The sequence below is a fragment of the Gopherus flavomarginatus genome, chromosome 3, assembly GCF_025201925.1.
Source record: "Gopherus flavomarginatus isolate rGopFla2 chromosome 3, rGopFla2.mat.asm, whole genome shotgun sequence".
NCBI classification, from domain to species: Eukaryota; Metazoa; Chordata; order Testudines; family Testudinidae; genus Gopherus; species Gopherus flavomarginatus.
In genome coordinates, this window is record NC_066619.1 from 72,645,436 (window position 1) to 72,669,109 (window position 23,674).

The 23,674-nt window shown below is 42.5% G+C and overlaps 1 protein-coding gene across 4 annotated transcripts in view; it reads left to right on the forward strand.

Annotated features, from left to right (window-relative positions):
* Window positions 1–14,616: 14,616 nt before the first annotated feature.
* The window catches only part of YTHDC2 (YTH N6-methyladenosine RNA binding protein C2), a 46,088-nt gene continuing 37,030 nt past the window's right edge, over window positions 14,617–23,674 (forward strand). The window contains exons 1-5 of one of the 4 annotated variants that reach the window (XM_050945579.1): window positions 14,617–14,832; window positions 16,708–16,798; window positions 17,825–18,021; window positions 19,917–20,116; window positions 22,178–22,344. In XM_050945579.1, coding sequence (XP_050801536.1) covers window positions 14,649–14,832; window positions 16,708–16,798; window positions 17,825–18,021; window positions 19,917–20,116; window positions 22,178–22,344 — 839 coding nt within the window. In that variant the 5' untranslated portion in view covers window positions 14,617–14,648. Of the gene's footprint in view, window positions 14,922–16,707; window positions 16,799–17,824; window positions 18,022–19,916; window positions 20,117–22,177; window positions 22,345–23,674 lie in introns of all 4 variants that reach the window. The other 3 variants (XM_050945578.1, XM_050945581.1, XM_050945580.1) reach the window with 3 other exon arrangements.

Consider the following 23,674-nt stretch of genomic DNA (forward strand, 5'->3'; position numbering starts at 1 on the left):
AGGATAGTGCCTCCCCTTACCACTGTCTCCCCCACTCCTCCCGTGAGCCAAGGCCAGGAGCGGGGTTGCATCTCCTGGGTTGGGGGGCATGGACAGGGGTAATGTGGCCAAGGCTGGGGTCAGGGCCGGGAGCAGAGCCCATGCCATGGGCTGAGGTTGGAGCGGGGCTGGGTGGTGCTACCTGTATTCCTGTGGATTTGGAAGCTGAATGAAGGAAATAAAATGAAGTTACAGGAAAATTTTCCATCTCTTTGCTGTTTAAACTGTGACAGAGACAGAGACTCTAAACTGAGGGAAAGATCCCCAGAGGTTACCCTGGTTCTGGTCTGAAGACACTTTGAATTGACAGATCATTACAACTCTTTCACTCTTAGGATTTAGATAACTCATATGTGTTTATATGTTTGCTTGCTTTAGCCTGTAAATAACTCTCTTCTTTCTTTTTCCTAGTTAATAAACCTTTATATAGTGTATTACAGGCATTGTCTTTGGTGTAAGATCTAGGGTACTAATTGATATGGGGTAAGTGACTGGCCTCTTTGGACTGGAAGTAACCTGAACATTGTGTGATTTTTGATGTATATGACCATTTATCACTAAGTCTAGTTCCAGGAAAAGTACTGGGAAGACCAGCAGGACTGTTTGAAATCCAGGTCAGCTACTGCTGGAGAGGTTTGGGACTGGCTGAGGAGGCTTCTCAGTAGCTACCTGGAAAGAAGCTGCATGGAGCCACAAATCCATAGTGGGAATAATGGTATTCAGATCCGGAGATGGTGCTGACAAGCAAGGAAAGATCAGAGCAGCACAAAGAAGCAGTATGCGATTGAAGGAACAATCCTTACCTATCTAAAACAGGGTCCGTGGGCTGGAACCCAGAGAAGACTGCAGGTCCGGATTCCCCTAACTCTTCTCCAGACCAACAGGAGAAGGGCAGAGTTCCAGACTGAAAGAGGTAAAAAATGACATGCCCCGAACAGAGGCTGAGGGTCTGGCACAGGCTACTAAACTTTAGGTTTTTCCTGTATTTTAGACTGGACTCTGAATTACCTTAAAGTGGGTGAAACACAAGGCAAAGAGGATCAAGAGTGGATCTGGAGAGTGCGATGGGTTCAGTCACAGAGATGCCCTTGTGACTGTCACCTTATGTGCTGAAATTACTTTTGAGCCCATTTTCCCTGCCAGCCTGGGACTCCTGAACCATGTCTTGTTGAGCCAGACACTCTAGCCTGCTGCAACACAGACCTAGAGTCCAGGCAATGCCCCCAAGGCTGCAGACTTTAACCAAAAACAGTTCAGCAAGTTACCTCTCCAGCACTCAGACACCTAGTTCCCAATGGGATCCAAACCCCAAATAAATCCGTTTTACTCTCTATATAGCTTATACAGGGTAAACTCATAAATTGTCCACCCTCTATATCACTGCTAGAGAGATACGCAGAGCTGTTTGCTCCCCTAGGTATTAATCATTTACTCTGGGTCTATTAATAAACAAAAGTGATTTTATTAAGTATAAAAAGTGGGATTTAAGTGGTTTCAAGTAATAACAGACAGAACAAAGTAAGTGACCAAGCAAAATAAAGCAAAAACATGCAAGTCTAAGCCTAATACATTAAGAAACTGATTACAGGTAATATCTCACCCTCAGAGATATTCCAATAAGCTTCTTTTACAGACTAGACTACTTTCTAGTCTGGTGCCAATCCTTTCCCTGGTACAGTCCTTCGTTCCAGCAGACATCTCAGGTGGTAAGCAGGGGCTCTCTCATGACTGGCTGCCCCTTGGTCCTGCTCCACCAGCTTTTGGCACAAGATGGGAATCTGTTTTCTCTCTGGGTCCCCACCCCTCCTTCTAAATGGAAAAGTACCAGGTTTAAGATGGATTCCAGTACCAGGTGACATGGTCACATCTCCTGTGAGACCCCAGACTCCATTCTTCTTGGGCTGGCCCATGTACACAGGAAGGTTTGCAAGTAAACAGAGTCATTTACAGGTCATTGATTCTGAAGCACCCTTAATGGCTTCCACTTAATATGTTTTATTCTCCTAACTCCAGATATAGAAATAATACATGCAAATAAATAAGATGAACACACTGAGTAGATTATAAGCTTCATAATGACATCTTACAAGTGACTTTTTGCATAAAGCATATTCCAGTTACAACATATTCACATTTATAAGCATATTTTCATAAAGCATATGAAGTGCAACATCACAAACAGCCAGTTGGCAGAACTACACTGGAAAAAACCACAGCAACACTACACTTAGCTGTGAGGGGGGTGCCTAAACTGGTGAGTTACTTTGTCACAGGCACCTAACTCCCATGGTGCCTTCAATATCTTTAAAAATTTGGCCCTTAATCTCTCTGGATAAAATGTTCAAAGTAACGTAAGTGACTTAGGGAGCCAAAGGGCTTGTCTACATGATTAGTTAGCACATGGCAATCTGGGGTATATGTCTATAGCACACTAGCCTGCCACTCACTAACTGGCCTTGTGGATTATGCTACCATGCACTAGAAGTTCTGTAGTCTGCTTTGACAAACTACTATTTGATGTACTGGTCCTTGCCAGTTAGTGAGTGGCAGGCAAGTGCACTGTACATTCACCTCATTTGACTCACACTGATAAGTCCTTAGTACCATGTTCAGAAGTGACTTAGATACAGATTTTTAAAGGTATTTAGGTGCCTAGTCCCACTGATATCTAATATTTTTTAAAAATTGTACTTAGTGCTTGGCTTTGGCATATTGTGGCAATGGGTCCCACAGAGTAATATATGCTTTGCAAACAAATTATTTCCCTTTATCACTTTTAAATTTGTTGCTTTTCAATTTTATTGAATGTTCCCTTTTGAGTAGGTACCTACACAATCCTCATCCTCATAATATTGGAATGCCCAGCGTTTTCGTTATAAGAACTGGTATGAAGAAGCAAAGCTCTCATTACTTCCTAACATTGTTTCATGTTGATGTTCCAACAATTGCATATTCAAATTTCTACCTTTTCTGAAACACACTACCTTATTTGTCAGTTTTTGCATTTTATACATCACCCTCCCCCTTTTGGACCTGTTTACTTCTCTCGAATAGTATCCTATTCCACAGATTGTCTCGTTGTAAGAAACTGCCCCACTTCCAACCCTGTCCCCCTTTTAAAATAGAATATTCTTGGAAAAGTAAAACTAATGCTATTGCAAATGTAAGTTGTATCATGTCAGAGCTCATTGCCAAATTCTTAAAGCCTTTTAGGGTGGTTTTAATTTTAAGATTTTCTGGTTAAAGTTACAGGAATTGTCCATCCAGAGACAGAGCAGTTCCACAATGTTAGTCTCTTTAGAAATATAATGATAAGAAGATTTGATGATCAGACTATTGACCTATATCATCAACTAATTACAAGAGAAAAACAACATCTATTTTCTGAGGTGCTTGATTATAAACCTGACATGACACAGGGCCATTATCCACTTTTATTTCAGGCATCAAAGCAAACCTGTAACTGAATTGTTGTTAGTAGTTTATTAACGATTCTCTTAAGGTGAGATATATACTTTGACATTCTCAGGAGAATATGGATAATGTGAAATTATCATGGGAGATGTTTAACAGCAGATGAAAAATGGGCTTCTGTTGCTGTAGTGCACAAAAGGTTATAGACCAGTGCTTCTCACCTTGTTGCTGTTGTTGGAGCCCACTTTGGGATGTATTGGTGGTTGCCCCCTACCCCCATGATTCCTCACATCATGTCTTGACACAGTATGCATAGATTTTCCTTTGTTCTGTCCATTTACTTATCTTCCCTGCCTATTCTCTGCTTTCTTTCTCTTTTACATGTTCTCTACTGACTTTTCTTCTATTCCTGCTTCAGAGAGCACCAAGTCTTCTTTCCATTTATCCACTCACAGGGAACAAGCAGCAAGGGAAAAGGAGTGGCTTTCATTGATCCACTTACCACTTTACCTGCAGACTGTCTATGAACTTTAACGGCTCATGTCTAAGCACCTCACAAACATTAATTAATTTTACAGATTGGCAATTAAAACAAGGAAGTAGTAATTTCAAAAGTCCCTTTTTCAAAAGAGACTCAGGCACTCACTGGCTTTGGAATAATGAGAAAATTTATGAGACAGAATTAGAATGTATGAGGGATATAAATCGTCATGCTTCAGAGCATAAGAGAAACACTAATTTCTGGGGTTAGGAAAATATGTTGCCTATGAGTTGTCCAGGATGTTCTATTTCTTATACCTTCCTGTTAAGCATCTGGTTTTGGCCACTATTGGAGACAGAATGCCAGAAAGGATGGACTATTGGTCTAATGCTGTATAGCACTTCCTACATTCATATAAATATCCCCTAGACATCCCCCGGCAAATACCTGTGAGGAGATGAGCTTCTTCTAGCTGATGAGAGGCCTAATCTATACATTTGAGAAAGAACAACCCCTCAGAAACAAGCAGATGGCATATATATAGTATGTCTATATATAATCTGATTAGAGTTTTTCTCAACTCCTCCCCCCACCCCTTTTTTTAATAGTCTCTCTTTGTCATGGTGCTCACTGGCTAATTTTTCACTTGTGTTTTTAATGATTGTTTCACCCTGTTCTTTTTATGTATTTGCTCTTCCTAAAGGAAAGCATAATCAATAACCTTGAGTTTGAGACACACATTTTTAAACTTACAATGTTTCAGTGGGTTTATTATTAGTCAAAATAAATGTGTCCATCTCTAGTTTTGAACAAATTAGAATGACAGGGTGGCTGAGTCAGCCATAATGGTTAGCCTAACCCTATAAAAATCTATATCCTCTCACCTGACAGAGGATAAGATGCCATTCCTCCTGCTAGTGAGCACTTACTGACTTTAGTGGGACTACTTGCGTAAATTCTCACAAACATGAGAAAGGGTTGCAAACCCTAGCCCTAAGTTCCCTGTTCTTAGCACTGGAGTTGAATTGTTACTTTGCCATCTCGAAGAGTTTCATTGTACATTTGAACCAACTAGTTAACTGCACTCCACCTGGAAAAGCAACCAGTTTCATATGCATGCATGACATGCATCTGACAAAGTGGGTATTCACCCACGAAAGCTCACGCTCCAATACATCTGTTAGTCTATAAGGTGCCACAGGACTCTTTGCTGCTCGTACAGTTTCATATGAAAACCATAATTCAGGCTTTATTGCAGTTTGCAGCACAGAATTATACTGCATTTAGTGGCTTTTTGTGTTAGAGCCTTGCAACCTTACCAAACCTGACAGGACCCGACTACAAGCATTGGATTCAGGCTGGGTGGGAAAACAATCCCATCTGCTGAGGTCAGCTCTCCTTCTTCAGCCAATGGGGTTGGTGCAGTAGCAGATACATGCCCCGATGCCTCCTGCCAGCCACTGCCACCTTGCTGCACTGTGTGCTGATGAGTCGAAGCACCCCACTTTGCAGTTCACACAGCGCAGCAGGTAGCCACCACTGCACCAAACATAGGGGTAGGAGGTACAGACGGCACTGTTGGCTCAGTTTCAGCTGGGAAGGGCCAGGTTGGGTGGGCTTGTGTCCAAATTAGAAATTTGGCCTGAGCAGACCTCTTTTGTGTTATCTTAAAGCTGTTTCCTCTACTTCAGATCACTGTCTTATTTGGGAATGATTTATTAGCTGCAAGATGTTTATTTTCAAGCATATCTATAAAAAGTCTAAAATCTATGGTGTGACTTCTGTTCAGTGCCCTAACACTGTCTCTTCTTTACAATGTGACATTTAAATACTGTCCTTCAAGCAAGTCAAACTTCTCACTCTTTCATTGATATTTTATAAATTCCTGTCTTAAACTCCCAGAAGGATTAATCCCTGGTATAAATGTATCAATGAGGATAAACTAGGGATGGATTTGGTCCACAAACCTTAAAATGCATTTCGACTCTCATAGACTCATAGACTCTAGGACTGGAAGGGACCTCGAGAGGTCATCGAGTCCAGTCCCCTGCCCGCATGGCAGGACCAAATACTGTCTAGACCATCCCTAATAGACATTTATCTAACCTACTCTTAAATATCTCCAGAGATGGAGATTCCACAACTTCCCTAGGCAATCTATTCCAGTGTTTAACTACCCTGACAGTTAGGAACTTTTTCCTAATGTCCAACCTAAATCTCCCTTGCTGCAGTTTAAGCCCATTGCTTCTTGTTCTATCATTGGAGGTTAAGGTGAACAAGTTTTCTCCCTCCTCCTGATGACACCCTTTTAGATACCTGAAAACTGCTATCATGTCCCCTCTCAGTCTTCTCTTTTCCAAACTAAACAAACCCAATTCCTTCAGCCTTCCTTCATAGGTCATGTTCTCAAGACCTTTAATCATTCTCGTTGCTCTTCTCTGGACCCTCTCCAGTTTCTCCACATCTTTCTTGAAATGCGGTGCCCAGAACTGGACACAGTACTCCAGTTGAGGCCTAACCAGCGCAGAGTAAAGCGGAAGAATGACTTCTCGTGTCTTGTTTACAACACACCAGTTAATGCATCCCAGAATCACAGTTGCTTTTTTTGCAACAGTATCACACTGTTGACTCATATTAAGCTTGTGGTCCACTATGACCCCTAGATCTCTTTCTGCCATACTCCTTCCTAGACAGTCTCCTCCCATTCTGTATGTGTGAAACTGATTGTTCCTTCCTAAGTGGAGCACTTTGCATTTATCTTTATTGAACTTCATCCTGTTTACCTCAGACCATTTCTCCAATTTGTCCAGATCGTTTTGAATTTTGACCCTGTCCTCCAAAGCAGTTGCAATCCCTCCCAGTTTGGTATCGTCCGCAAACTTAATAAGCGTACTTTCTATGCCAACATCTAAATAGTTGATGAAGATATTGAACAGAGCCGGTCCCAAAACAGACCCCTGCGGAACCCCACTTGTTATACCTTTCCAGCAGGATTGGGAGCCATTAATAACTACTCTCTGAGTACAGTTATCCAGCCAGTTATGCACCCACCTTATAGCAGCCCCATCTAAATTGTTCTTTCCTAGTTTATCTATAAGAATATCATGCGAGACCGTATCAAATACCTTACTAAAGTCTAGGTATATCACATCCACCGCTTCTCCCTTATCCACAAGGCTCGTTATCCTATCAAAGAATGCTATCAGATTAGTTTGACACGATTTGTTCTTTACAAATCCATGCTGGCTATTCCCTATCACCTTACCACCTTCCAAGTGTTTGCAGATGATTTCTTTAATTATCTGCTCCATTCTCTTTCCTGACACAGAAGTTAAACTAACTGGTCTGTAGTTTCCTGGGTTGTTTTTATTTCCCTTTTTATAGATGGGCACTATATTTGCCCCCTTCCAGTCTTCTGGAATCTCCCCCGTCTCCCATGATTTCCCAAAGATAATAGCTAGAGGCTCAGATACCTCCTCTATTAACTCCTTGAGAATTCTAGGATGCATTTCATCAGGCCCTGGTGACTTGCAGGCATCTAACTTTTCTAAGTGATTTTTTACTTGCTCCTTTTTTATTTTATCTTCTAAACCTACCCTCTTCCCGTAAGCATTCACTATATTAGACATTCCTTCAGACTTCTCAGTGAAGACCGAAACAAAGAAGTCATTAAGCAACTCTGCCATTTCCAAGTCTCCCGTTACTGTTTCCCACTCCTCACTGAGCAGTGGGCCTACCCTGTCCTTGGTCTTCCTCTTGCTTCTAATGTATTGATAAAAAGTCTTCTTGTTTCCCTTTATTCCCATAGCTAGTTTGAGCTCATTTTGTGCCTTTGCCTTTCTAATCTTGCCTCTGCATTCCTGTGTTATTTGCCTATATTTGTCCTTTGTAATCTGACCTAGTTTCCATTTTTTATATGATGCCTTTTTATTTTGTAGGTCACGCAAGATCTCGTGGTTAAGCCAAGGTGGTCTTTTGCCACATTTTCTATCTTTCCTAACCATCGGAATAGCTTGCTTTTGGGCCCTTAATAGCGTCCCTTTGAAAAACTGCCAACTCTCCTCAGTTGTTTTTCCCTGGCAAAGGATTATGTACAAATGATACTTTCTTACTCAACAGATCTGCCGCCTTTGTATATTATGAGTCATATTTGCTAACTTTAGCGATTGAAAGTAACTTTTTAAACTTTCACATCTAATATCACTGGAGAGTCAACACAACAATGGAAAAAGAAGGTTGTGTATCATCAATAGATGTAACATAGGATCCAGTTGCAATGTAGGGCCAAATTATGCTCTTAATTATACAGTTATAACTCACTGAAGAGAACTAGCTAAATACAATGGTTTGCAAAGGTATAACTGAGGACAGAATTTGGCCTGCAGAATCTTTATTTGGGAAGGAAAGCTGGTAGTGTTAAGACAGAAGAGATGGAAGATCTAGGTTCTTGATCATAGACCTTTTGCAAGTCACTTGCCCTCTCTAAGCCTTAGTTTCCTTGCATGTAAAATGGAAAAAATACTCCCTCATTCTGAGGATATGAAACTTAATTAATAGCTATGAGGTACTCAGATATGTACTGAGTGCAATAGAAATGTCTACAAATAAATACCATTGAAGATGTATAGGAAGGAAAGACTCTAGTTTGATTTTTCAGATCTCAGGAAGAGTTTGCAAGGGAGCGAATTAGAAAAAGCGAGTACATTATATGTAAATGGAGAAATTTCTAAATAGCACCTCTGGGACATAGCAAACCTGGAACTCTGCAGTGCCAATTTATCGTCACTGTTCAGAGCAGATCTGTGCCAACATGCTCCTTGTGTATGCATCCTACAGCCAGGGACAACACGAGCCACTGTGACCAGGCCAATAGTCTTGGTATTCTTGATACATTCCCACCTATATTTATGGGATAGAGTCGATGGACAGACAAATGTCAATGCCTCTTTTAGTTACTTACCATGAGGTGTGTGATGCTTTAAAAGTATACACATTAGATTGGTTCTAATAACATAATAGTGAACAACAATTTCCTGTAAATTTACAGACATGATCGACTACTCACACCTATATTTTAAAAATATTCCTTGTAATATTTTTTTCTCTAAAAACTAAGAAAAGCCTTAGGATTCAGATATTAAAACTGTTAGAAGTCCATACAATTGGTGATTCAATATTCTCTAGTCACTGATGAGTCTTTATAGACACTTGATAGGTTACCTGCTGGAAGAAACATGATAGGCCGTATTCAGCCATGGTGTAAACAGATGCAACTCCACTGAAATTAATGACCCTGATCTTTCATAACAAAATGCAGAGTAGCCCCAGGATGGGAGAATTGGGAAAACTACCTTTGCTTCTCTCTCCAGCTAAATCAAGTATATCTTCTGTCACAACTGAAGGTCTGTCTCAAAAACACTGCATTTATGCACCAGGACTAAATGTGGCCATTTTAATCCAGCAGTTGCTTTAATCCAGCAAATATCACTAGTTTTGCTGGAAGGGGGATTTCAGGGCCTGGCTCACTGTGATTTGGATTCAGAATCTTGCTCGTAAAAATACACATTTGTTGTACTACCACCACCTTGTGGCTAATTACGTTTAACACAGTAACAGCTGTGGTTAGATTTTGATAGATGTTTCATTATATGTGTGCGTTCCCTTGGTGTGTCGCCCCAGCTCCGTGCAGACAGCTAGCATTGCAGACCTCAAATGACGCACCCAATGACCACAAGTTCCGATAAGGGATGAAGGTACCCAGCCAGGTTTATTGTCAATGAAGCATGGTACTAGCATCCCGTAGACTCTATCGGACCACCAATACATGTATGCCCATAACAATGGATCAGCTCAGTGAACGGCAGGGCTTTCCATTCATTCCTAGTCCAGACAAAGATACTCCCTCTGAGATACATCTTTATACCCCGATACAAACAAGTTAGTGCTACCTCTCTGACATAGTTAGTTACTGCCCCCTGACGTGGTTAGTTATCACCCATCACCTTGTACATGCTGGTTTGATCAAAACATCTCTATTATGTACTGTCATCCTGACCCTATCTTTTAGGAATGGTTTGTGTGTTTCTGTTATCCTTTGGGAATGTTTTTATACCATCCTTGGATGTTCTGGTACCACTTGCTATTGGGATGTCTTTGCCTGAGGACTCTGTGACTAGCACTTCTTAGGAATGTGTATTGCTGCAATATCAACCCTGTTCTTGCCAGACTCTGTGAGCAGGTCCTCTCACACAAGGTCTTATATCTCAGGGTCTTTTCCTACTATATTCCCCCACTTTTTGTGTTTTTATGGGGAGGATGTTTACCCATTGACCTGGAAAGCATTATGCATGGACTGACGATGGTCCAATGGGCTAAACACTGTTATGTGGCCACCTTACTTTCCCATTTACACCCCATCTGTTTCTTAGTTTTCACATTCCCTTGTATGACTGATGGACAGATTTTATTTTCCAATTGTTATTAGTCCCTTATGGTAGGCGTGGGAAAGTTAAGCTTGGGATTTTGATTAAGGAATGTAGTTTTATGATTGAGGCTTGGGGGCACTCCCAAATAATTAATGCATATGAATAATATGGATACCTTGTATCTATTTTTAGTGTAAATGGGTATATATATGTATAGTATGTATGTGTACATATGACATCACTTTATATTTAAATATAACTTTTGTTTCAAATTTGGTGTTACAGTTTGGCTTTTTTATTTTGGTGCTGTAGATAGCAACATATTTTTATTAGGGCAATTACAGTTACCATTTGTATTATTATTGGTAGAAGGCTGAGTGTTTTGAAATACTGGAATAAGCATTATTATAGTGTGTTCCACAGTGCTACATATATGAGAATTAAAACAGAAATTTGGAGCAGAGATGATTACAAAGGAGGCCTTTATATACAAATATTTTGTAATTAGTTACTACTCAATACAGTCCATTCATATTATAGGTTACCTTTGCTGTTAAGCTTTGCTGGGTAGGAAACAGGAACAGCTAGCTTTTTTGTTTTATTGGTTGCATTGCTTTGTGATACATCAGTAGTTGACATAGATTTATTTGTTTTTTTTATGGATGCTATTTTCCAGATAACCTACTGAATGGACAGTAACTAATTTATTAAATATTGCTGTGTTAGGATTTAATATTGGTACGTAGGCACTGGACAAGATTGTTTTGAATAACATGTTTTACTTAGGATGTGGTATCACTTACCCAAATTATGACTGGTGCTAACGTGGAATTTGTTTATCCAATTTGTAGTTATTGTGTTGTTGTTTTTTGCCTTTATGTTGTTTGCTACCATTTGTTTGTTGATTTCTACTTGTGTATTGGGTAAACAGTTATTTAAACGATGTACAGCAATAATACAACACAATACAGCAATAATACAGTTGCTTTTACATAGTAGCTAAGTTTAAATTAACTGACACTGGTTTTTAGCTGAGTGCCAACTTAATTGTTTATATATGGCAGATTTATAAATAAAAGATTGGTCAAAATCAAGCACTTCAATTTTTTATGCTTGTTTTTTTTTCTGTATATTGATTTTTTGATGTTTTTGTGGTGTGTTTGGTTTGTGGGATGGAATTTTAAACAGCTAGTTAGTTATCATCATACATTTTTTGTTTGTTTTACATTTTTTTTATTTTGAGTAACCCACTGTAATCCATAGATTAATTTAATGTGTGTACAATGTAATAGGGACCAAGTCTTTTATAAGGCAAACAAAAATAAAAGGGTTAAACATTTTGTATTTAACTTTATTAAAACTGATAAACATCTATATTTGCCGAATTTGTTGTTACTTTAGTAATTTAAGTCATTTTAAATTATCTTACATTAAACTTTATTTTAAAACTCTGCAGTCTGGAAATAAGGAAAGACCCTGTTTCAAATATTAGTTAGTGGTTAGGATTAGCAGCAGAGTCTGCATTTCTGCTGCTTGGCCACTATCTCTTGAACGGGTGGAGGCTTGCCAGGCTGTGTACTCGGCGGCCTCCTCCGCCCGGGTCAGCTGGGTCAAGAGCTCTGGCCTGGTGGTCGGGGACGGGTGGCAAGCGAGCTCCCTCCCACCCGCGCTTCAGGCCATCCGGTGGAGCGCGGGTCCGCTGCTCTATCTCGGCGTTTACCTTTCTGCCACGCATCCGTCTCCGCCGGAGAACTGGCAGGATTTGCAGGGCAGGGTGACGGAGCGGCTCCGGAAATGGACAGGACTACTCCGGTGCCTCTCCCTTCGGGGGAGGGCACTGGTGCTTAATCAACTGGTCCTGTCCATGCTCTGGTACCGGCTCAACACCCTGGTCCCAGCCCCGGGTTTCCTGGCCAACCTCCAGACGGCGATTCTGGAGTTCTTTTGGCCAGGGACGCACTGGGTCTCGGCAGGGGTCCTCCACCTGCCCCTGGAGGAGGGGGGGCAGGGCCTGAAGTGCTTACGCGCTCAGGTCCATGTTTTCCGCCTCCAGGCCCTGCAGAGGCTCCTGTTTGGTGCGGGTAGTCCGGCGTGGAGCGTATTGGCGCACGCCTTCCTCCGCCGCTTCCGAGGGCTTCGATACGACCGGCAGCTCTTTTACCTCCATCCGAGAGGTCTTCCGCGAGACCTCTCCGGGCTGCCGGTCTTCTACCAAGACCTCCTCCGGACCTGGAAGCTCTTTTCAACGACCAGGTCCGTGGCGGCCACCGTGGGGGTTGACCTCCTCGCGGAGCCCCTGCTACACAATCCCCAGCTTCGTGTGCAGGTGGCGGAGTCCCCCACGGTGTGCCAGAGGCTGGTCTCGGCGGGAGTCACCAGGGTCGGAGACCTCCTGGACTACGACCGGGGAGACTGGCTGGATCCCCTGACGCTCGCTCAGCGCATGGGGCTCTCCAGACCTCGTACTCCCCAGCGCGTACTTCAGGAGGTGAAGGCTGCTTTACTGCCTGCTGCTCAGGCTTCCCTCGACCGGGTCCTGCGAGAAGGCACGCCCCGCCCACCCTCCACCCCAGGCCCCGTGGACATTTTTATCGGGCCCCTGCCCCGTGGACCCAATCGGTCCCCTCACCCTTTCACTGCCAGCCGGCTGCATGATCTGCAGCCGGTTTTATTCCAGACCGCGCCACGGAAACATCTGTACTCGCTCGTGCTCCATACCCTTCACTACCTCACCCTCGCGTCCCGCCCCGATACCAAATGGCGGGACCTCCTGCCGCCTCTCGAGGGTGAGGAGCCCCGGTGGGCCAGCTTGTACTCTGCCCTGGTCCTGAGGCCCGCCGGGGATATCAGTTGGCAGCTCCTTCATGGAGCCGTGAGCACGGGCGTGTACTTGGCGCGGTTCACATCTGTCCCTAGCACCTGCCCTTTCTGTGGTGAGAAGGAAACCTTGGCGCACGTTTATTTGGAGTGCGCCAGGTTGCAGCCCCTGTTCCGGCTCCTCCTGAATATTTTCCTGCGTTTTTGGTTGCACTTTTCCCCTCACCTTTTTATCTACACGCTCCCCATCCGTGGCCCCACGAAGTCGCGGGATCTCCTTCTCAACCTCCTCTTGGCCCTGGCCAAACTGACCATCTACAACACCAGGGAGAGGAGGTTGGCCGACGGGATTTCCTGCGACTGTAGGGCCTATTTCCATTCCTCTGTCTGCTCACGTATCCGGGCAGAGTTCCTCTGGGCGGCGTCCACTGGCTCCCTTGACGCCTTCGAGGAGCAGTGGGCGCTGTCCGGGGTTCTCTGCTCGGTGTCCCCATCGGGTTCCCTTCGTTTAGCCCTATGACCTCACTCCCGATCCTGTTTTTTCATTAGTTGTCCCCCGTAATTACTTGGTGTCCCAGACCTGTGGGTCCTCCCCTTAGGCTGGGGGGAGGCCCTTTAGAAGTGGGCAGGTGAAGCCACCCCCGCTGGATGCTAATAGGAACTATCTCTTGAAGAAAGTTAGGAGTAATTCCAGCTGCTGCATTTCTGAAGGGTTAAAATAATTAATGCACTGGATTTATTTCAAGTAAAGTTGTTTTCTCTTTGTGTGTTGTTTTGTTCAGCTTTTAATTGCTTTATTTTTGGCGGTTTTGTAAAAACTATAACTTTTACATCAAAGAGAGCGAGCAGAAGTGAATAGAAGGGGAGAGACGAGCAATTTAGGAAGGTAAATCCCACTACCCTTTAGGGGCCGCAGGGGGTACGACCTTAAAAAAGAGGCGGGGCCCTTCGGAAATTGTAGCACTAGGCCAATTTGCGGGGGAGGACAAACCCGCACGAAGCGCTGCCTCAGAAACAGGGGCAGACAATAGCAGCAGGCGCTTCTGCCTGACCCACGTGGGGAGGCGCCAGCCCACACACAGCTCCTGGGGACTAGAAGCAGCCAGGTGCGGTGAGCGTCCCGCTCGCGCGCACCAGGCTCAGCGGGGGCTGCACACATAGCTGGAGCTAGGCCCGCGCGCTGCCCCTACGGCTGTGATTGGATTGACACGGCCACCCCCAGCGCATGCGTCCCGCGCGGCTCCCGGTCCTATTTCCTGGGTCCCTCTTCGCCCCGCCCCCGCCTGAGGGGATGTCATTGCGTCGCGGCTAGTCACGCCCCTTTCACTTTCCCTCTGAGCTGCCGGCAGGCGGCTTGTCTGGGGCTCAGTGACCCGGAGCCGGCAGGTGCGCGCGCGGCCTGCCCCGGCCGCCAGAGGGAGCTCTGCAGCCGCGGGCCGGGCTGGAAGCGACAATCTCGTCCCCTTAGGGAGATGTCGCGGCCCAGCAGCGTGTCCCCCCGGCCGCCCACCAGCGCCCTGTCTGGCGGGGGCCCGGCCGCAGCCTCCGGCTCGGGCAGCGGCCGGGCCAGGGGGCTAAAGGACATCCGCATCGATGAGGAGGTGAAGATCGCGGTGAACATCGCCCTGGAGCGGTTCCGCTACGGGGACCAGAGAGGTGACCGCGGGCCGGGATGATGTAGAGGCACCCGGGAGGGAGTCGGTGCGTGAGGCCCTGTGGGGGCTGGGGGCCGAGGGGGCTTCTGGGTGAGCAGGGAGATCTGTCAGTCTGGGGAGGGGGTAATCTGTACAGGGTGTGGGGGGGAAGGGCAAAGGATGGGGGTACCCTTTGTAAGGGTCCCTTCCCCACTCTGACCTTTAGGGTGCAGATGTGGGGACCCTCGTGAAAACCCCCCAAGCTTGTTTACCAGCTTAGGGTAACAGTCAGTTGCCACCACCAAGCATGCCCCAAATCTTAGGAGACAGCCACTTGGAACTCTGCCTTCCCCCAAATATTTTTCAAGTCCCTAACCCCCCTTTTCCTGGGCAGATCCTCCCCCCAAGTCCTTACACACTGGGTAGGCTTAAGAGTATACCCTCACCAATTAGTCCTGGTGAATACAGATTCAAAACCTTTGGATCTTAAAACAGTGAAAAAATCAATCAGGTTCTTAAAAGAAGGATTTTATTAAAAGAAAAGGTAAAGTTTATTTCTGTAAAATCAGGATGGAAATAACTTTACAGGGTAATCTGATTCAAAGAGTCCAGAGGAACTCCCTCTAGCCTTAGTTTCAAAGTTACAGCAAAACAGGGATCAACCTCTCTCTAGCAGAGAAGCATTTACAAGTTGAGAAAACAAAGATTAAACTAACAGGCCTTGAGTGGCTGTTACTTACAAGTTTGAAATATGAGAGACTTATGCAAAAAGATTTGGGGAACATGGATTGATGTCCGGTCCCTCTTACTCCCAGGAGCGAAAACCACCAAAACAATGGTCCTTTGGGTTACCTAATTTCTTAACCCTTTACTGGTAAAAGGATTTTGATGTCTCTGGCCAGGAGGGATTTTATAGAATTGTATACAGGAGAGTTGTTACCCTTCCCTTTATAGTTATGACACACCTAGACAGGGGTTGTGGGGGGGAAGGTAGGGATTGGGTTGGGTTGGGGGTGGGACCAGGGCAGAGGATGTGGGGGAGGAGGGCAGGGCTTGGGTGGGTGGGGAGTGACCTGGGAAAGAGATTGGGGGGGGGCGTAGGGGAGGGCTTGGATTGGGTTGTGGGGGGTGATCTGGGCAGGGGATGTTTGTGTGTGGGAGGGCAGGACAGGACATGGGGATGCGGAAGGTTATACTGCTGCCCCATTCTGGTGGCTGAAGCTCTTTGAGGGCACTGTGGGGCTCTTGGTTTGGGAAGCAGGTAGAATCATTCTAGTATTAACAGGAATAGCTGTTGAGGTGAATTTAGGGTGATGGGGCTGACAGCATGTCATGTCTGAGCTATAATATTTATGGCTAGAACATGTCTCGAGTGCTGGTACTTCATGCATGTGTGCCGCCCTAACCTCTTTTGAGGTTCCATGGATGCTTATTGGATCTTGGATCGTTATCAGTTATGTGAGCTCTAACCCAACATAATGAGCTCCTATACCACCCCAGTCCTCTAATTGCCCAAGTGCCATATTGGCCAAAATATTCAAGGGTGAATGGTGGACATGACTCCCTGGCACTTGTACCACTGAGCTCTTACACTGGGCCTGGCATATGACTGCAGTTGGCTGAAAAAGCTAGGAACCACTACAATAGGTAATGGCAAGGGTTTTATGTGTGTGAGGAGGAAGATACTTCCCACTAACAAAGTAGAACTACAGATTGGCCTCCCCTCTTGGATGAGACTAATTTATTTGGAGATTAGAGATCTCTGCTCACTAGTTCTTGGTGAGATTGCTTGTTTTGGCATGGAAATAAGTAAATATTTCTCATTTTATTTGAAATAGGGAAGAAGTAACATGCTAATTATGTTGTGTTATATCTTCTAATTTTTTTAATTTTTTAGAAATGGAATTTCCTTCTTCTTTGACTAGTACTGAAAGAGCATTTATTCACCGGCTGAGTCAGTCTCTTGGACTGATTTCTAAAAGTAAAGGGTAAGTTAATGTGAGCTTGGTTGTGTTAATTACTAAAAATGAAAGTCCACATATCTCTTTAAAAGGCAATATATATATATTTCCAGTATTTCTTGTAGTTTGACCGAGGGCAGATCATTCAGGAGGGTCTAGTAGGGAAGAGATACTGAGGTTCGTTGCAGGGTTCTTTGAGCACTAGTTCTCTGGTTGAAGGAATCTGGGGCCTGTTCAGTTTGGGAAGCCTTGCCCCCTCTCTACCTTATGGATTTATGAAATTGACAAAGAAAGAACTCTCTTTACACAGAGAGCCAGGAGTTATTCTACTCTGAACTGTATTGCCTCCTGACTAAGATTCTGCATGGAATCTGGGAGCTTAGTAAGGGACATATCATCGAGAGCAGCACCTCCCCTACTCCTAGAAATGTGTGAGAGCATCTGTACAGAGTAATGGGGGAAAGGGGTTGGATGGTGTTGTGGGGATAGGTTTACTCCCCAAGTCGCTCTGCATTTCAGCCTTCTAAGTAGAAAAGGGGAAATCTTCATACAGAGGGCCCCTTTCATGCTGAGATAAACAGAAGATGATCAAAGTCCAAAAGTTGTAGGTAGGGTCACACAGAAGAAGAGGAAACAGAGCACAGTGTATATAAAAGACATAAAAATCTGGACTTGCTGATAGATCAGCTGGGGAAGCATCCTAAGAGACTGAGTTTGAGCAAAACATTTTTTTCTTCTATGATTCTTGAAATAATTTCTGAACGGGTACTGTCAAGGTTCAAAAGCCTGATCATGGCCACTGAGATAATAGCAGGTCTTTGAGTCAGAATTCTAAAACCAGGTTGACCTTTTGCTTAGGCATCCTGTTGGATCTCTTAATCATGTGCTGGATGCTTCTCTTTGTGGTTTTTTGTGGTATTTGATATATTATTAGACTTAACTTTTTTTTGTAGATCACCTTAATATAATTTAGGAGTTAATTGTCAGAAGATTTGTATGTATAGGTAAAATAGTTCTATCTAGTGAAATGAAAAATTTCTTTATTTTTTTCAGAAAAGGAGCAAATAGATATTTAACCATAAAGAAGAAAGATGGGTCAGAATTAGCGCATACAGTAATGGCCTGTAGTTTGACCCCCAATACAAAACATGCCATTAGGAGCCTAATTCAGAGATTTCCTGTGACCAATAAAGAACGCACTGAACTTCTACCAAAAACAGAACGAGGAAATGTGTTTGCTGTTGAAGCTGGTATGTGCAGTATAATCTGATAAGAGTTTGTGAGTTCATACTGTTAGAAAATAGCTTGCTTTTAATTTTCTCGTGCCATGCTATATTATTGACTTTTTCCTATTAAAATAAGAAGGAAGCTTATATTTGTATTATATTAATTGAATTCCAGTTGTAGATCTGGTCCGTAAACTAAAGAGTTTACAATTCAGACTTCTTAAATCTCTGCTAACCAACAGAACTAGTTCAAATATACATTTGATAAACTGACCTTTTAACAGGTTTATTACTTGAACAGGTATTCAGCTATGAGGGCTTAATTGTATTTCTGTATAGGAGGTTTGGTCTGGTGCACAGAAAACTCTACTTCATTTGACATTACGGATTTTATGATGGTTCTAAATACTGCACACTTCTTGTTCTTAAGGTTGTATTATAATAAGGTGAACAAGACTAGAGTTTTGTGTGTTTGGGAACCATTGTTTGTTAACTGTGTGGCAGTGCTTTATGAAGAAGGGTGTGTATGATTTGATATAGCAATGTACAAATGGTAAGTCTATTTACCTCTCCAGCCTGCTTAGCCAGTTGTTTGCTCCTGTCCAGCTCAGTCTGTTAGCCTGTGTGAAGAAGTCGTAGATATAAAGGACTCAAGTTTGTACTGAAATTGCATCTTCTGACGTTTTCATAGAGTGAAAGTGTTTCTTGATAGATTTGACATTCTCAGGAAACTTATACTAAAACTGCTTGAATTGATGTTTTGCAAGAAGCATGAAAACCTACCTAGAATTTATTTTTAGTTTATTTAATAGTGATGAACATCAATAGTTTGAATTTTAGATAGTTTAATATTAGACTTTTGCAGAATAGCCTCTTATGCTAAAGATTTTTATGATCCTTGCATGTCTATGGTATGTGCTAGTGTTAAATATGTGGCAGTGTACACTGTATATCTAGAAGTATAGACTCAGCAAAATCAGTTTACCGTATTCCAAATTAGACACGTCTAAGAATATATTTACACTGCAATTAGACCCCACAGCAGGTACATGCCTACTGACTTGGGCTTGCTGGGGTCTTTAACTGCAGTGTAGATTCCCAGCTGGGACTGCAGCCTGAGCTCTGGGATCCTCCCACCTCTCAGGGTCCTAGAGTCTGGGCTGCAGCCTGAACCTGGAAGTCTACACTGCAGTTAAACAGCACTGCAGCCCTAACACCATGAACCCAAGTCATGTGGCTAGGGTCCACTGCAAATTTATAATTGTACTGTAGACTTACACTGCAGGATTTGGGACTAATTTAAACATGGATACAACGAATGTGACCAACAAATCATTAGGAAAAGAGTGGGATAAGAACCACATGGGTTACAATATGATTATACGTTAACTCAGAGAAGGCATGTGTTCATCATGGTGGAGTAGTTTAAAAAATCATTAGTCATTTATTATTTTAATATATGATAACTTCTCTAGGAACTGTGGAAGAAATGGGTCTGAAGGAGAGACTTAAGGCCAGCATGGTAGCCTCACAGGTCAGCTACTTTAAATCAGTTGCCGCCTCTCCTTAGATGCCTAGATGCGTTGCTTTTAAATATAATGGTTTGTTCTCTTTCCCTGTGGGCTGAGTCTGATGTTTTCACAGCACTTGTAGCCTTTCCCCACTTTGGCAGTGAGATATTGGGAAGGTTAATCTTTTTATTCTTTCAGAAACCTTTGTCAAACAACAGAATAACTTCCACCAGAGTTCTGGAATGTGTTCGTTTGTCACTTTAAAATATTTTACTGCACTAACATGGAAACGTGGTATTTTGATTTATTTTAGAAACCTCTATATTAACAATGTTCAGTTTTTGCATTGAGTTATAACATTTTGGGGGACACCTTTGATGCCATGTCATTAATTCTGTCTTTTCTTAGAGAACAGAGAAATGAGTAAGACAAGTGGGCGACTTAACAATGGCATCCCTCAGATTCCTGTGAAAAGGGGGGAATCTGAATTTGATTCCTTCAGGCAATCTCTACCAGTTTTTGAAAAACAGGAAGAAATTGTCAGAATTATTAAAGAAAATAAAGTTGTTCTGATTGTGGGAGAAACTGGATCAGGAAAAACTACTCAGGTATGGCTTTTCACTTAATGAAATTAAAAGGATTAATTAGTTCTTTATACTGTTGGACTAACCATATGTGTTTTATTTGTGTGTCAGAATGAAGTCCTAAAACATTATTTATTTAAATGGGATCTCTTCGTATTATTCTGTTGGCTTTTCTTTGTGTCCAGGTTTGGGTGCCACATTTTAGGAAAGGTGTGGACATACTGGTGAGGGTCCACAGAGGGTCAACAAAATGACCAAAGGTTTAGAAAACCTGACCTATGAGGAAAGATTTAAAAAAAAAAACCTACACATGTTAAGTCTTCAGAAAAGCAGACTGAGGGGGGAGCTAAGAAGTCTTCAAATATGTTAAGGGCTGTTATAAAGAGAATGGTGATCAATTGTTATTCAGGTCTACTGAAGGTAGGACAAGAAGTAATCTGCTTACTCTGCAGCAAGGGAGGTTTAGGTTAAATATCAGGAAAAGCTTCCTGAGGATAGTTAAGGTCTGGAATATGCTTTCAAGGAAGGCTGTGGAATCCTCGTCATTGAAGATTTTTAAGAACAGGTTAGACAAACAGCTGTCAGAGATAGTCTCAAGTATACTTTATCCTGGGTGGGGTCTCCAGGCAGGTTCCAACCCTATACTTTTTTTTATTGTAGTTTATGGCCCCTGCATTATGTACTGTGTTTTTAACACAAAGAACTGGCCTAAGAACACAGGGTCAAATCCTGCTTACTTACTGCACATGGGAAGTTCCAATGCCAGGTTACGAGAGCAGGATTTATCCTAGAAAAGTCAACAATTCTTGGTTTTATTTTTTTTGCTTTATGGCCCAACCCATCCTGATTTAGAGGGGAAGTGAAAGTGGCAATTAAGAAATTGTTGACATATGCACACATACAGAACAGTTGATAGAAATGACTGCAAATTACAGTTAGGAAATGCAGACAAGTGGTAAGAAAGGGATCAGTGAAAAATCTGTGGTCATTAGGTTTAGGGACAATAAGAAATAATTTATTTAAATATATTAGAAACAAACAAAACCTACAATGGCATAAATTAATTTTACCATGCTCATCTAGTAATCGACAGCCATGATGCAGAAAGGGCAGTAAATATTTGTTTTCTGTATTTGATTTTTTTTTTATTCTAAATAATGACTGTAGAGTTCTCTTAAACTCTACCATGACTATATGAGACTTTTCCTAAAAGTTGTCATGGCAAAATTGTGATGATGTTGTTTCCCTTTTAAGAGAATTGTAGTGTTCTTTTATATATTTGGTTAGAAGTTTAACATCGTTAAAATTTTGTTGGGTCATCCTGTGTACCAGTGCTCCTTATCTCACTGTTTTGGGTAAGGAACTTGAGAAAACAGCATCTGAAATGTTTCAAATTCTCTCTTAAACAGGCTAGAGCCCAAAATAACATCATCTACCTAAAATCAGATTGAAAGATGCCTGTTCTATTTCCCTGACTTTGTCAGTAATAGCCCATTATTGGTCTATTAAAAACTCCTAGAAAAAATTCTTTTTGGCTTTGGATGCCTTCTTCCTGTATCAGGAACCAGCTGTGCCCTCTGCTATGAATTCCAGAGGGATCCATGTATGTTTCTCATTTGGCAACAACAGGAGTAGTAGTCTCAGCAGAGCCGCTTAAGAAATTCTAGTATGTAGGAGGAGAGAAAAGAAAGATCAAACACTTCAGCACCCAAAGCCTTGCAGTAATGGGGGTTGGCATCTAGGATAAGAAGCTCTGACCTTTCCTCTCAATAATAAACGACAGAAAGAGCATGAGCAGACAGCCATGAGCTCCTAAACCTCTCACCTCTTGTCTATTTCTTTAGTGATTTATGGTGATCTGCCTCCTTCATGCTGAGTACCAGTATTAAACACCCAAAATACCCTAAAATGAATAATGAAAAAAGAATTGTAATGGGCTCTTACAGACTGAATCTCCATCTCTTCTTTATAAAATAAGCCAATGCAAACTGCTTTACTCAGTGGTGCTTCTCAGTTATATTTTGTTTGCTAAGGTAGAAAGGTTGCAACACTATCAAACTAAAAAACAAACCCACTTTCTTTTAGATTCCTCAATTCCTTCTTGATGACTGTTACAAAAATGGAATTCCATGTCGCATATTTTGCACTCAGCCAAGACGTTTGGCAGCTATTGCTGTGGCTGAGAGGGTTGCTGCAGAAAGGAGAGAAAAGATTGGCCAGACAATTGGCTATCAGATTCGATTAGAAAGCAGGTATAAATAATATTATGCTTTTTTTTTTTTTTTAAAGTTGTGTAAATGCATCTAACTCTTTGAAGAAAAATTAGATTTTAAGTTCCTCAGGGCAGGTACTGTTCATCTCATGTCATTTAAGCAACATGCTTATCTGTGATGCTGAACAATAAATGATCAAAGAAACACAGATAGCTACATAGTGTGAAGTATAAAATATGAAGTTCCATCTGATCAGACGTCTATGAAAGTGCAAAAACCAGAAATCTCTGCTGATACACAACTTTAATTTTAGTTTGATTTGGAAATAAATAATAATTTGAGGAAATGTGGATCTAAGTTTTTCCTCAAGCACAAAACCCCAATTCATTTTAGTGAAAATAAAAACGTTTATTTTTATTCATTATTTGTATAGTTCTGAAAGTCTTAGGAGCTCTGAAGATATGCTAGTAAGTCAGGGCCTTGTCCTAAATAATTTAATGTAATACACACTAAATAGTGTTTAAACGTGTAGAAAATAGGAGGAAACAAAAATTAGTTGAGCCCTTGCCTGTTTTTTGTTTTTGTTAATGTTTGTTTTTATTTTAATTTGTTCATTAGCTAACCCTTTCAGCAGGAGGTTTATACGACTGTTGAGAGACTTGTGTTTTTTAAAGTGTGGGGGGGGAAAGATTGGTTGGACAGAGGACGTAGGGGTTGGGAGTTTCCAGGCATATGGTGCCATTCAGAAGGTGGTGTGGGGACAAGTGAGAGGAGGACACTAAGATCTTGGCTAGTTATGCAGCTTCAGTGGAGTGAAGGTGCTAAAGTGAGTGCAGAAGGTGACAAAAGCAGAGAAATGAAGGAGCTAGGTGGCCTTGAAGGTGAATACAGAGGCGTACGCTTGATGAAGAAAGTCACAGGAAGCTGGTGAAGGGTTATTAAGAGGGGCTAAAGATTATGAAAATGTCCAGTAAAATGGATTTGCAAGAGTGTTTTGAGAGTCTGAAGAGGGACGGGGCAAGATGAGTGTCTGTCTGGCAGGCCAGAGAAGAAGAGGTTGCAGTAGCTGAGGATAGGAATAAGTCGTTTCTGTAGGGTTTGTTGGCAGAGATGGACAAGAGCAGGTGTTTTCCTAGGCAATATCTCCTAAAAGAACTAACAGGATTCTAGAAGGAGCTTGAATGTGCGAGGGGAATAGAAGAGAGACTGAGAGGATAGTGGAATTTCCAACAGTAATTGACAAGAGGAGAAGAAGGGAGCATTTGGGAGGGAAAGTAGTTAATTTTTTTAGTCCTGTTAAGCATTAGATGACAGGGGGGTACCCAGGAAGAGAAGCTGGAGAGGCAGTCAGAGATGTCAATCTGAGCAG